This window comes from Anomaloglossus baeobatrachus, chromosome 3 (genome assembly GCF_048569485.1).
Source record: "Anomaloglossus baeobatrachus isolate aAnoBae1 chromosome 3, aAnoBae1.hap1, whole genome shotgun sequence".
In the NCBI taxonomy this organism is placed as follows: domain Eukaryota; kingdom Metazoa; phylum Chordata; class Amphibia; order Anura; family Aromobatidae; genus Anomaloglossus; species Anomaloglossus baeobatrachus.
In genome coordinates this window covers 607,877,372-607,892,225 of record NC_134355.1, presented here as the reverse complement: position 1 = coordinate 607,892,225, position 14,854 = coordinate 607,877,372, and the positions used below count along the sequence as shown (strand labels likewise).

Here is a 14,854-nt window from a genome sequence, read left to right as displayed (position 1 = left end):
CCTGTCTTCTGAGCTGTTAGCGCTAGCGGCCATTTACTTACAAGAAGCTGTTTGAGCCCCAGGAAGGTTTGCTCTACAGAGTTGGCGGTGAGGACTTGTCTTCTCATGGCAGCTTGTTCACCTAAGAAGCGCAGCATAAGCTCCCGGACTGCGTCACCCTGAAATAGGAGAAACATGTTCAGTATCCGCACAACAGAAGACCGATCCCAACCTACAGCTTATTATGGAAGCAGCTGAAGATGATTGCCGTATATGTGTTACTGCACCAAATACACAGCAGTCGGGGCATGGTAACTAGTCATGAGCGAGCACTACCATGCTTGGTACTTGTAACGAGCAGTTGGGACGGTCAGAGGGGCTCGACAAGTATACCGAGTATAATGGAAGCCAATGGGAAACTCAAGTATTTTCAGGAAAATCTTCCCTCTGACTTCCATTATTTTCAGGGTCAAGTCGCGCCCATCTAAGCGTCCGACTGCTCATTACGGGTACCGAGCACCTGAGCATGGCAGTGCTCACTCATCACTAATGGTAACCAGAGATCACCCAAATTTACTGACAGGCACAGACGAGAGAACGCCCCCAGAGACATCCTGATGTAATGCAATGCATTGTAGAGACAGGAGGTCGGGAGACTGGATGGCCACCAACCTCCTGGTCATCAATGAACAAATAGCAATAGATCTGGAGAAAAAGTCCTTTGAGAAAATGCCTTCACATTGAGCTATATTGGAAACTATCCATGTGTGGGTGTATGTACTCTGTGCAGTGAAGGGGAGCGCCGAGAGACCCAAAGGCTGATGTATCCACAAGGACAAAGCTCCCGCGGACTCTCGGGCAGTGCTCGATGGCTCTCTGATGTGCCCTCACCCACACACAGCAACCGGTCTGCCTATGTGAGGAGGACAGGGGAGGGCTGCCTTCATGAATACACTGGACTCTACCTTTGTGTTCAGTTTATCCTTTCATCGCTCTGTGGAGGTTGAGCATCTGCACCTTCACGCTATTCATGGTCTACAACACTGTGGAAGAGTGAGGAGTGTGGTGCTCAACAATGTACGGCAGTCTCATAAACAATGCATACAGTGCAGATGTGCTCAACGTCCGCTCCATCCTCAGCACAGACCTGCTCTTGGGACAAGTTGGATTCCCAGTGGAGAACCTAAAGAGATCAGGAAGTCTCCCCCTATCCTATGGGTATAGGAGAATCTCTATACTTGATACAACCTACAGTACAGACCAAAAGTTTGGACACATCTTGTCATTCAAAGAGTTTTCTTTATTTTCATGTCTCTAAAAATTGTAGATTCACATTGAAGGCATCAAAACTATGAATTGATACATGTGGAATGAAATACTAAACAAAAAAGTGTGGAACAACTGAAATATGTCTTATATTCTAGGTTCTTCAAAGTAGCCACCTTTTGCTTTGATTACTGCTTTGCACACTCTTGGCATTCTCTTGATGAGCTTCAGGAGGTGGTCACTGGAAATGGCCCTGTCAGGTTTAATAAGTGGGATTTCTTGCCTTATAAATGGGGTTGGGACCATCAGTTGTGTTGTGCAGAAGTCTGGTGGATACACAGCTGATAGTTCTACTGAATAGACTGTTAGAATTTGTATTATGGCAAGAAAAAAGCAGCTAAGTAAAGAAAAACGAGTGGCCATCATTACTTTAAGGCTATGTGCCCACGCTACAGGATTTATCGCGGATTTGACGCGGATTTTGACGCGGATTTAGCGCGGATTTGCCGAAAATCTGCAGCACAGCTACTCCCCAGCCATTTCAATGGCATTTTGGAAATGCTGTGCCCATGCTGCGGATTTTTCCGCTGCGGATTTTGCCGCGGATTTTGATGCGGAACAAACTGCAGCATGTCAATTGTTTGGTGCGGATTTTCTGTTTTGAATGGGGAAAAAAAAAAAATAAAATCCGCATCAAAATCCGCGGTAAATCCGCGGTAAATCCGCGGGTGCGGATTTGCCGCGAAAGTTGCGGATTTTCAGGCAAAAAAATCCGCAGGGACCTTTTACTGTGGACACATAGCCTAAGAAATGAAGGTCAGTCAGTCCGAAAGATTGGGAAAACTTTGAAAGTGTCCCCAAGTGTAGTGGCAAAAACCATCAAACGCTACAAAGAAACTGCGACCGCCCCAGGAAAAGAAGACCAAGAATCACCTCTACTGCGCAGGATTTATCCGAGTCACCAGCCTCAGAAATCGCAGGTTAACAGCAGCTCAGATAAGAGACCAGGTCAATGCCGCACAGAGGTCTAGCAGCAGACACATCTCTAGAACAACTGTTAAGAGGAGACTTTGTGCAGCAGGCCTTCATGGTAAAATAACTGCTAGGAAACCACTGCTAAGGACAGGCAACAAGCAGAAGAGACTTGTTTGGGCTAAAGAACACAAGGAATGGACATTAGACCAGTGGAAATCTGTGCTTTGGTCTGATGAGTTCAAATTTGAGATCTTTGGATCCAACCACCGTGTCTTTATACAAAGCAGAAAAGGTGAACGGATGGACACTAGATGGCTGGTTCCCACCGTGAAGCATGGAGGAGGAGGTGGGATGGTGTGGGGGAGCTTTGCTGGTGACACTGTTGGGGATTTAGTCAAAATTGAAGGCATACAGAACCAGCATGCCTACCATAGCATCTTGCAGCGGCATGCTATTCCATTCGGTTTGCGTTTAGTTGGACCATCATTTATTTTTAAACAGGACAATGACCCTAAACACACCTCCAGGCTGTGTAAGCGCTATTTGACTAAGAAGGAGAGTGATGGGGTGCTACGCCAGATGACCTGGTCTCCACAGTCACTAGACCTGAACCCAATCGAGATGGTTTGGGGTGAGCTGGACCGCAGAGTGAAGGCAAAAGGGCCAACAAGTGCTAAGCATCTCTGGGAACTGCTTCAAGACTGTTGGAAAACCATTTCCGGTGACTACCGCTTGAAGCTCATCAAGAGAACGCCAAGAGTGTGCAAAGTAGTAATGAAAGCTAAAGGTGGCTACTTTGAAGAACCTAGAATATAAGACATATTTTCAGTTGTTTCACACTTTTTTGTTGAGTATTTCATTCCACATGTGTCAATTCATAGATTTGATTCCTTCAATGTGAATCTACAATTTTCAGAGTCATGAAAATAAAGAAAACGCTTTGAATAAGAAGGTGTGTCCAAACTTTTGGTCTGTACTGTATGTAAAGAATATGTCCCAGATTATAAAAATTCCTTTGAGGAATTGATTGTGTCTGGTATTATAGTTAACTGTGATGAGCTGCAATACTGCACACAACGTGTGAACAGGGGATATGTGTGAGGTGAAAATACAGTGCATACATAGGGAAACACAAAGAGACCGACAGCAGGAGGGGGGGGATGAGAGACAGTAAGAGAGGGGGCAGACAGGCAGCAAGAGAGGGGGGGGAGACAGGCAGCAAGAGAGGGGGGGGAGACAGGCAGCAAGAGAGGGGGGGGAGACAGGCAGCAAGAGAGGGGGGGGGAGACAGGCAGCAAGAGAGGGGGGGGAGACAGGCAGCAAGAGAGGGGGGGGAGACAGGCAGCAAGAGAGGGGGGGGAGACAGGCAGCAAGAGAGGGGGGGGAGACAGGCAGCAAGAGAGGGGGGGAGACAGGCAGCAAGAGAGGGGGGGGGAGACAGGCAGCAAGAGAGGGGTGGGGAGACAGGCAGCAAGAGAGGGGGGGGAGACAGGCAGCAAGAGAGGGGGGGGAGACAGGCAGCAAGAGAGGGGGGGGGAGACAGGCAGCAAGAGAGGGGGGGGGAGACAGGCAGCAAGAGAGGTGGGGGGGGAGACAGGCAGCAAGAGAGGTGGGGGGAGACAGGCAGCAAGAGAGGGGGGGGAGACAGGCAGCAAGAGAGGGGGGGGGAGACAGGCAGCAAGAGAGGGGGGGGAGACAGGCAGCAAGAGAGGGGGGGGGAGACAGGCAGCAAGAGAGGGGGGGAGACAGGCAGCAAGAGAGGGGGGGAGACAGGCAGCAAGAGAGGGGGGAGAAAGGCAGCAAGAGAGGGGGGAGACAGGCAGCAAGAGAGGGGGGGAAAGGCAGCAAGAGAGGGGGGGAAAGGCAGCAAGAGAGGGGGGGAAAGGCAGCAAGAGAGGGGGGGGGAGACAGGCAGCAAGAGAGGGGGGGGGGAAGACAGGCAGCAAGAGAGGGGGGGGAAGACAGGCAGCAAGAGAGGGGGGGGAGACAGGCAGCAAGAGAGGGGGGGGGAGACAGGCAGCAAGAGAGGGGGGGGGAGACAGGCAGCAAGAGAGGGGGGGGAGACAGGCAGCAAGAGAGGGGGGGGAGACAGGCAGCAAGAGAGGGGGGGGAGACAGGCAGCAAGAGAGGGGGGGGAGACAGGCAGCAAGAGAGGGGGGGAGACAGGCAGCAAGAGAGGGGGGGGGAGACAGGCAGCAAGAGAGGGGTGGGGAGACAGGCAGCAAGAGAGGGGGGGGAGACAGGCAGCAAGAGAGGGGGGGGAGACAGGCAGCAAGAGAGGGGGGGGGAGACAGGCAGCAAGAGAGGGGGGGGGAGACAGGCAGCAAGAGAGGTGGGGGGGGAGACAGGCAGCAAGAGAGGTGGGGGGAGACAGGCAGCAAGAGAGGGGGGGGAGACAGGCAGCAAGAGAGGGGGGGGGAGACAGGCAGCAAGAGAGGGGGGGGAGACAGGCAGCAAGAGAGGGGGGGGGAGACAGGCAGCAAGAGAGGGGGGGAGACAGGCAGCAAGAGAGGGGGGGAGACAGGCAGCAAGAGAGGGGGGGAGACAGGCAGCAAGAGAGGGGGGAGAAAGGCAGCAAGAGAGGGGGGAGACAGGCAGCAAGAGAGGGGGGGAAAGGCAGCAAGAGAGGGGGGGAAAGGCAGCAAGAGAGGGGGGGAAAGGCAGCAAGAGAGGGGGGGGGAGACAGGCAGCAAGAGAGGGGGGGGAAGACAGGCAGCAAGAGAGGGGGGGGAAGACAGGCAGCAAGAGAGGGGGGGGAAGACAGGCAGCAAGAGAGGGGGGGGGAAGACAGGCAGCAAGAGAGGGGGGGGAAGACAGGCAGCAAGAGAGGGGGGGGAAGACAGGCAGCAAGAGAGGGGGGGGAAGACAGGCAGCAAGAGAGGGGGGGGAAGACAGGCAGCAAGAGAGGGGGGGGAAGACAGGCAGCAAGAGAGGGGGGGGAAGACAGGCAGCAAGAGAGGGGGGGGAAGACAGGCAGCAAGAGAGGGGGGGGGGGAGACAGGCAGCAAGAGAGGGGGGGGGGGAGACAGGCAGCAAGAGAGGGGGGGGAGACAGGCAGCAAGAGAGGGGGGGGGAGACAGGCAGCAAGAGAGGGGGGGGGAGACAGGCAGCAAGAGAGGGGGGGGAGACAGGCAGCAAGAGAGGGGGGGGGAGACAGGCAGCAAGAGAGGGGGGGAGACAGGCAGCAAGAGAGGGGGGGGAGACAGGCAGCAAGAGAGGGGGGGAGACAGGCAGCAAGAGAGGGGGGGAGACAGGCAGCAAGAGAGGGGGGGAGACAGGCAGCAAGAGAGGGGGGGAGACAGGCAGCAAGAGAGGGGGGGAGACAGGCAGCAAGAGAGGGGGGGAGACAGGCAGCAAGAGAGGGGGGGAGACAGGCAGCAAGAGAGGGGGGGAGACAGGCAGCAAGAGAGGGGGGGAGACAGGCAGCAAGAGAGGGGGGGAGACAGGCAGCAAGAGAGGGGGGGGAGACAGGCAGCAAGAGAGGGGGGGAGACAGGCAGCAAGAGAGGGGGGGAGACAGGCAGCAAGAGAGGGGGGGAGACAGGCAGCAAGAGAGGGGGGAGACAGGCAGCAAGAGAGGGGGGGAGACAGGCAGCAAGAGAGGGGGGGAGACAGGCAGCAAGAGAGGGGGGGAGACAGGCAGCAAGAGAGGGGGGGAGACAGGCAGCAAGAGAGGGGGGGAGACAGGCAGCAAGAGAGGGGGGGAGACAGGCAGCAAGAGAGGGGGGGAGACAGGCAGCAAGAGAGGGGGGGAGACAGGCAGCAAGAGAGGGGGGGAGACAGGCAGCAAGAGAGGGGGGGAGACAGGCAGCAAGAGAGGGGGGGAGACAGGCAGCAAGAGAGGGGGGGGAGACAGGCAGCAAGAGAGGGGGGGAGACAGGCAGCAAGAGAGGGGGGGAGACAGGCAGCAAGAGAGGGGGGGAGACAGGCAGCAAGAGAGGGGGGGAGACAGGCAGCAAGAGAGGGGGGGAGACAGGCAGCAAGAGAGGGGGGGAGACAGGCAGCAAGAGAGGGGGGGAGACAGGCAGCAAGAGAGGGGGGGAGACAGGCAGCAAGAGAGGGGGGGGGAGACAGGCAGCAAGAGAGGGGGGGAGACAGGCAGCAAGAGAGGGGGGGAGACAGGCAGCAAGAGAGGGGGGGAGACAGGCAGCAAGAGAGGGGGGGAGACAGGCAGCAAGAGAGGGGGGGGGGAGACAGGCAGCAAGAGAGGGGGGGAGACAGACAGCAAGAGAAAGGGAGAATACAGAAAAAGACAGATAATAATTATGTATACAGAATCATAAAGCAGAGAGAACTCTAATTTCAAAAATGTATAGCTATAATAGCCCTCTGGATATGTGGAAATGTTTCGCCAAAGGCTATTTTTTTTTTCTTTAGCCATAATGTTGGGCTAATAAATCTGCTGATTTTAGGCATCTTTTCTGCAGTGCTGTGTACTTTTGCTTTCTATGTATTGCAGTGTCAGTGTGCAGGATGGATCGAGCGGTGTGGATTCCTGGTCTCCATGCAGAGCCTGTGTGCATGCACACAGTAGTTTTCCTGTGAGTGGCAGAGTTTGTGTTTTTTCGGTGACAGATTTACAAGAAATAATGGTGATGGAAACTCTTCTGCGGGGTCCGTATACACAGCCTGGGGGTGACTGTCCGTCTGTGCCCCGTCAGTTTATCCGTCACTCATTGGATCATTACTCATGTATATCAGCAGAGCTCACACACTTCACAACAATCAGACTCAAAAACAAAAGAATAAAGTGACAACTGGGCTGTACCCTTTCCCTTACACACGGACACCGTGTGCTCTGATTGGACAGTGTCAGCGTGTATAGTTTGATTTCCAAGATGAGCAACAGCTCAATGCAAACAATTTATGTTATGGGTAACTGCTATATACCAGAGCAGACCATATAGAAGCCTTACACAGCATGGATCTGCTGATCATCTCACACCTGCACCCACAGAGGGGCAGTTTTGGGGCGGGGGTGCAGTTTAACCCTTTATGGTGATAGTTCTACTGTAAAGCACATCCGCCTGATAACCAGCGTGCAGCGGCGCCGTAGTTCTCCCCCTATTGTGTGGACAGTACAGCCGGGAGACAATGGCAGCGTCCGCAGACACTTTCTCGCCCTGTATAAGGATATAGGATTGTGCTAGTTGGATAACGCAGGAGGCGCGGGCTCTAACAATGTCGGACAGTGGGTGGCAGATCCATTCCTCTGCACACATATACTACCCATTCAGACTTTCAGCACAATCCCCTGAGGCTGGGAATAGTCTCAGTAATATTGCTGCACGGCACTATTTTAAGAGTATTTGGAGCAAAAAAACACCAAGGAATATTGCAAGATAAAAGGAAAACCATTTCAACTCCCCCTAATGATGTATCAGGGCCACTGTGTTGAAGTAATGTGGAATTTCAATAAGTAAGAATATGTACAGGCAATGAAACTGCACTCGTCCTATATGTAAATATATGCTGTGACCACCATCAATCAAGCTAATGGGGTTCCCAAAGTCCTGTGTGTGAGAAGTGTTACTGAGCATGTGCAGCCACTGCTCCATTAACACTCTATAGGAGTGGTGTCTGCACATGCTCATACAGTAATGCTTTATTCACTCAGGGGACTGGGGACCCTCGTACCTGGGGTCACCATCCAAACCCACGCCGATCATGCCTTTATCATTTATCCTTTGGACAGGTGATAAATGTTGCTTACAAGACATCGTCTATAAAAGGGAATCTGTCAGCAGTATTCTGCTACCTCATCTGAGACCAGCATGATGTAGGGAAAAATATCCTGAATCCAATGATGTATCACTTAGGGTCCTGTTACTCATAGCGACATTACAGCGATCCTGACAACGATACGACCTGGTCAGGATCGCTGGTACGCCGCTATATGGTCGCTAGTGAGCTGGCAAACAGGCAGATCTAATTAACTACACAGCAATGATACAGCGATCTGTGTAATGACCTCGGCGGTCGTTGGGACCCTGTCACACAGCAGCTATTCTGACGACTCAGACCTCGATAGAGGCGTAGTGTTTCCACCCAGGCGTGCCAACGAGGTCGCTAGTCATTGCTATGGCATCAAACACAGCGATGCATGCTGCCCAGCGGGACACCAACCATCAAAAAAATGAACCAGGACGTTCAGGTACGATCGGCGATATCGCAGCGGGGGTCGGTCGCAAGATCGCTAGCGAGGTCGCTGTTGCATCACAAAACCTGTGACGTTTCAGCGATCTCGCTAACGACATCGCTATGTGTGACAGGGCCTTTAGTTTACAGGGTGCAACAGTTGTGATGCGATCAGATTTTTTAGATTTAGCAATGCAGCAGAGCTGAGAAAGCTGTCCCTGCTCACACAAGGCTTGCTATGTTCAATGTCTATAGACAGTGAGCTGCTAACCTCAGCAGATGGCATGCCGGACTAAGGCTCACATGCTGCTCTAGCAGACTTCACAGACACATCTGCAGCTTCCTCTCAGCTTCAGCCTCCATCTCACAGGCAGACAAAGTGCAATATTGTTGCAATACCCAGAGCGGTGAGAGCTGCAGCACATGTTCAGGTCTTCTGTCTTGTGTTAGCTACTTTTTCCTGTAAAGCCCCGTTTTACTTAGAATAATCTCTGGAGGCAGATTCTCAGGGAGATCAGTGCCTGGCCATAGCCTCAAACAGCTCATTTCCATGGAAGAAAAACGTGGATTTCTCTGGAATAAAACATTGGATCGCAGACAATGTAGCATTTTATTCAGCTTGCTATGATCTACATACCCAAATGGTCAGTTTAAGAGGGAGGGTTGATCCTACTGACAGATTCCCTTTAACTCTATATTATGGATTTTGAGTTCTGTACTAGAAGACTGATAGAAGGACATATTAAAATTATAGAAAGTGGGGTTGTAATTTGAAGGTAACCCTATATGTAAAAGGGCCAAAAGATTCAGGAAAACTTGTCAGATTAAACGAGGCTGACAAAGATTAGACAAATAGGAGGGTTTGCTTATTTCTCAAAATAAAGAAGTCCAAGCTCCTAAAGTTCCAATTTATTTTATATACCGTATTTTTCAGACTACAAGACGCACTTTTTTCCCCCAAAGTGTTGAGGGAAAGTGGGGGGGTGCGTCTAGTCTGAATGTAGGGCTACGGGGAATGAGGGTGCTGCGGTGGAGCAGGTCATCGGCGGCACGAGCAGGCTGTAGCAGCGCCTGCCATGACCACGTGGGGCCACTCATTTCATATGCATGCATCCTCCCGCCCATCATCTCTCCGTGCTGAATTCGGCGCTGACAGGTGGGTCGGATGATGGGCGGGGGGTGCGCGCATAGTAAAGAGCCGGCCCACATGATCACCCCTGGCAACTACAGCCTGGAGTGATCATGTGCGGCTGTATTCACTGCAACCCCCTCCCCCCATCATCATCTGCGCGGGGGGGGCAGTGAATAAGTACGGTACACTCACTCGTCACCGTTCCCTTGCAGCATTGTGATCTCCTCCTGCCTGACGGCCAGCTGAACTGTGTGTAGAGCAGTGAGCACAGCGATGACGTCATCCCTGTGCGCGCTCTCCACACACATCAGCGGACCAGCAGAAAGGAGGACATTGCGATGCTGAAGGGGAACGGCTCCACACAGGTCAGCGGCGCTGCTGCTGACACAGAGAGGAAGACGAGCAATGCTGCTGGAGTGAGGAAAGGTGAGTGTAAACGTTAATTTTTTTTTCTGTGCCATAGGATACAGGCCATATACCAGGATGGGGGTATATTATGAGCAGGATAGGGGTCTATTATAAGCAGGATAAGGGTATATAGCAGGATAAGGGTATATAGCAGGATAAGGGTATATAGCAGGATAAGGGTATATAGCAGGATAAGGGTATATAGCAGGATAAGGGTATATAGCAGGATAGGGGCTATACCTGGATGGGGGTATGTATCAGGATGAGGGACATATAAACAATGATGGGGATCATAAAGAAGGCAGGAGGATAATTACCAGCATGGGGTACCTTAGTAGAGAATTTGGGGACATTACCCCCATAACAGTGTCAGCAGCAGATCCTCGCCCCATAACAGTGTGTCATGACCACATTTTTTGGAGAAACTTTTATTTTCCTGTTTTCCTCCTGTAAAACCAGGGTGCGTCTTATAGTCCGAAAAATACGGTAAAATCCAAACATAAAATATTCCACAGACGTGTGCTTCATGAAAGAAATATTATAGATCTACGCGTTTCGGGTGAGAACCACCCTATAACATGACAAAGGGTGGTTGTCACCTGAAATGCGTAGATCTGTAATATTGCTTTCATGAAGCACACGTTTCTGTAATATTTTATATGAACGCTATGTTTCCTTGCTCCGGACACCTGGACTCCTATATGAGGCTGAGCAGGACATTCACTATTTATTTAATGCTTATTTTCTCCCTAGAAACAGCGCCACTCTTGTGCGTGGGCTATCTAGTTTATTACAGCTCAGTCTCATATACTTGATCGTCTGAAACATACAGCGCTGCAGAATAGGCTGGCGCTATACATAAAGTACCGTAACCCTTCCTGACATCAGCTTTGTATCGCGCTGCCGATGACGCCGACTGTTGTAAAGCACGTTATCACACCACTTAGTGGGCCAACTAGTCGGGCACTAATGCCCATGTGACTAGCCACAGGCCCTAATTAGCATCTCATCACGGTCTTTAGAAATACTTTTCCCAAAGATCTGTTTATATTCGCTACTACATGAAGGGACTGTTAGGCAGGGAATATAGATATGTGCACAGAACTGCTAGTGATTCTGGGTGCACAGGGGACCTGAGAGGTTCCCTTTAATACCATAAGGGGGTCCTGAACTGAGGCAGAGGAGGCTACAGTTATGGCCATCCTAACACATCTATCAAAAGAGGATTTAGTAGCTCCTTTCCCCTTATTTTGGCCTTAACAAAATAAACAGCAGAAGACTTTCACCAAGACCTCGTCACCTCAAGATCTCTAACTAAACATCTTCTAACATCAAGAGAATGAAAGTTAATTCACCTTGGAATCTTGGAGGTCACAAAGTGTGTGTGTGTGTGTGTGTGTGTGTGTGTGGTGTGGGTGTGGGTGTGGGTGTGGGTGTGGGTGTGGGTGTGGGTGTGTGTGTGTGTGTGTGTGTGTGTGTGTGTGTGTGTGTGTGTGTGTGTGTGTGTGTGTGTGTGTGTGTGGGGGGATTAGTATTATTTTCCTGAGCCATATGAAACTTAGGCCCCTTTCAGACGTCTGTGTTTCAGGTACATGTGACATCCATTTTTAACACGGATGCCAGACATACCCATGTTATTTTGCGGTGTTACTCACATGGCTTTGTTTTCACATGGACTGGCTAACCCCTCATGGCCATACACGCACACACGGAGACATGTCCATTTTTCTCCGGCAGCACGGGTGTCACATGGACCGCACACTGATGTGATCCGTGTGACATCAGTGTGACACATACCGGAGAAAACACGTGTCTTTGAAATAAAAAGATTTTCTATATTCACCTGTATCCATCGCTGCTTTTCTTCGGCTCTGCTGTCTCCTGCTTCTGACCGCCGCTCATTATACTCACTGAATATTCACTGTGTTGAGGACCTGGAAGCCAGAGCACCGCCGGGGACAGCACCGCCGAGGACAGCACCACCGAGGACAGCACCGCCGAGGACAGGTGAGTATTCAGCAAGTGACCAGTGTGTGTGCAATAAAGTTCAGGAGGTCATCAAAGCTCCCAATGAACGCTCATGAACCCGTGTAGTTACCGTGGTGACACCTGCTGTAGCGGGGTGTCATCAGGATGTCATCAGAGTTCATTGGGTACTCCTGGACGTCATTGCACACACACTGCTTGCTAGATACTCACCTGTCACCGGCAATGCTGTCCCAATGCTGTCACCACAATGCTTCAGCTTCCAGGTCCTCAGTGCAGTGAATAATCAATGAATATAATGAGCGGCGGTCAGAAGCAGGAGACAGCAGAGCCGAAGAAAACAGCGCTGGATACAGGTGAATATAGAAAATCTTTTTATTTCAAAGACACGTGTTTTCTCCGGTACGTGTCCCACGTATGCAAACACAGATGTCACACGCATGACACATACATGACCATACCGATGCGTGTGGCTTGTACCTGATTAAAGACGGACGTCTTAAAGGGGCATTAAAGTTTACCTTTGGAAAAAACGCTTCGTCAGGCCTTAGGCGGGCTTTGCACGCTGCGACATCGGTAACAATGTGTTACCGATGCTGCAGCGATAGTCCCGCCCCCGTCGCACGTGCAATATCTAGTGAAAGCTGCCGTAAGCGATTATTATCGCTACGGCAGTTTCACACGCACATACCTGCCGTGCGACGTCCCTCTGGCCGGCGACCCGCCTCCTTCCTAAGCGGCGGGTCGTGCGGCGTCACAGCGACGTCACACGGCAGGCGGCCAATTGAAGTGGAGGGGCGGAGATGAGCAGGACGTAAACATCCCAACATCCCGCCCACCTCCGTCCTTCTCATTGCAGCCGGGAGGCAGGTAGGTGAAGTTCCTCGCTCCTGCGGCTTCACACACAGCGATATGTGCTGCCGCAGGAACGAGGAACTACATCGTACCTGTCGCTCCCCCGGCATTATGGAAATGTCGGAGGCTGCAGCGATGATACGATAACGACGCTTTTGCGCTCGTTCATCGTATCATCTAGGATTTACACACTACGACATCGCAAGTGCCGCCGGATGTGCGTCACTTTCGATTTGACCCCACCGACATCGCACCTGCGATGTCGTAGTGTGCAAAGCCGGCCTTAGTATTACTCTATCTTCTAGGATAGCAATGAAAGGTGGTATAATGGAGATGGCCTGCAACTGACGAGTCTAGCTGAGGTTAGAGCTACCCAGAGTATGGTTTTAAGAGTAAAGGCTACTTCACACACTGCGATATCGGTCCCGATATCGCTAGCGTGGGTACCCGCCCCCATCTGTTGCGCGACACGGGCAAATCGCTGCCCGTGCTGCACAACAGCCGTCACACATACTTACCTGTCCGGCGACGTCGCTGTGACGGGCGAACCGCCTCCTTTCTAAGGGGGCGGTCCGTGCGGCGTCACAGCGATGTCACTGAAGCGTCACTGAACCGCCGCCCAATAGCAGCGGAGGGGCGGAGATGAGCGGGACGTAACATCCCGCCCACCTCCTTCCTTCCTCATAGCGGCCGGGAGGCAGGTAAGGGGAGCGTCCTCGTTCCTGCGGCGTCACACGCAGCGATGTGTGCTGCCACAGGAACGAGGAACAACTTCGTTACTGCTGCAGTAACGATTTTTAAGAATGGACCCCCATGTCGCCGATTAGCGATTTTGCACGTTTTTGCAACGATGCAAAATCGCTTATCGGTGTCACACGCAACGGCATCGCTAATGCGGCCGGATGTGCGTCACAAAATCCGTGACCCCAACGACTCCGCATTAGCGATGTCGCAGCGTGTAAAGCCCGCTTTAGGCTATGTGCCCACGCTGCGGAAAATGCGCGGATTTTGCCGCGGATTTCTCGCGGAAATGCTGTGGATTTTTCAGAAATCTGCAGCACAGCTACTCCCCAGCCATTTCTATGGCATTTGGGAAATGCTGTGCCCGCGCTGCGGATTTTTCCGCAGCGGAAATCGTGCGGATTTTTGTGCGGAAAAATCTGCAGTATGTCAATTATTGTTGCGGATTTTCGTGCGGATTTTGCCTATTCAATTGAAGAAAAAAAAAAACGCAAAATCCGCAACAAAATCCGGAAAGCTGCCGATTTTGATGCAGAAAAATCCGCAGATACAGAGTCCCGTGGGCACATAGCCTTAGAATTTTAATGGTAGCCAAAGAAATTGCTTCAAAAGTTTTTTTCTTAAAGGGGCATTCAAAACTAAAGGGGGCTTTACACGCTACGACATCGCTAATGCGAACTCGTTGGGGTCACGGAATTGGTGACGCACATCCGGCCGCATTAGCGATGCCGTTGCGTGTGACACCTATGAGCGATTTTGCATAGTTGCAAAAACGTGCAAAATCACTCATCGGTGACATGGGGATACATTCTCAAAAATCGTTACTGCAGCAGTAACGATGTAGTTCGTCGCTCCTGCGGCAGCACACATCGCTATGTGTGACACCGCAGGAACGAGGAAGCTCCCCTTACCTGCCTCCCGGCCGCTATGCGGAAGGAAGGAGGTGGGCGGGATGTTACGTCCCGCTCATCTCCGCCCCTCCACTTCTATTGGGCGGCCGCTCAGTGACGTCCCTGTGACGCCGCACGGACCGCCCCTTTAGAAAGGAGGCGGTTCGCCGGTCACAGCGACGTCGCCGGGCAGGTAAGTAGTGTGACGGGTCTGGGCGATGTTGTGCGGCACGGGCAGCGATTTGCCCGTGTCGCACAACAGATGGGGGCGGGTATCCACACTAGCGACATCGGGACCGATATCGCAGCGTGTAAAGCCCGCTTAAGTTTAGGTCCCAGAGGGCTAACATAGGCTGCTTTCACACATCCGGTTTTTGCAGTGCGGCTCAATCCGGCTTATGTAACAGATGCGGCGAAAAAAACGGATCTGTTGCATAAGTTTTTCCATGCGGCCCGTCCGTTTTTTAACGGATGCGGCTTGATAC

The 14,854-nt window shown here is 52.0% G+C and overlaps 1 protein-coding gene across 2 annotated transcripts in view; it reads right to left on the bottom strand.

Annotated features, from left to right (window-relative positions):
• The window catches only part of TRAPPC12 (trafficking protein particle complex subunit 12), a 178,434-nt gene that overhangs the window by 158,038 nt on the left and 5,542 nt on the right, over positions 1–14,854 (bottom strand). For both annotated transcript variants that reach the window (XM_075341077.1, XM_075341076.1), the window contains exon 3: positions 42–158. In XM_075341077.1, coding sequence (XP_075197192.1) covers positions 42–158 — 117 coding nt within the window. The remainder of the gene's footprint in view (positions 1–41; positions 159–14,854) is intronic.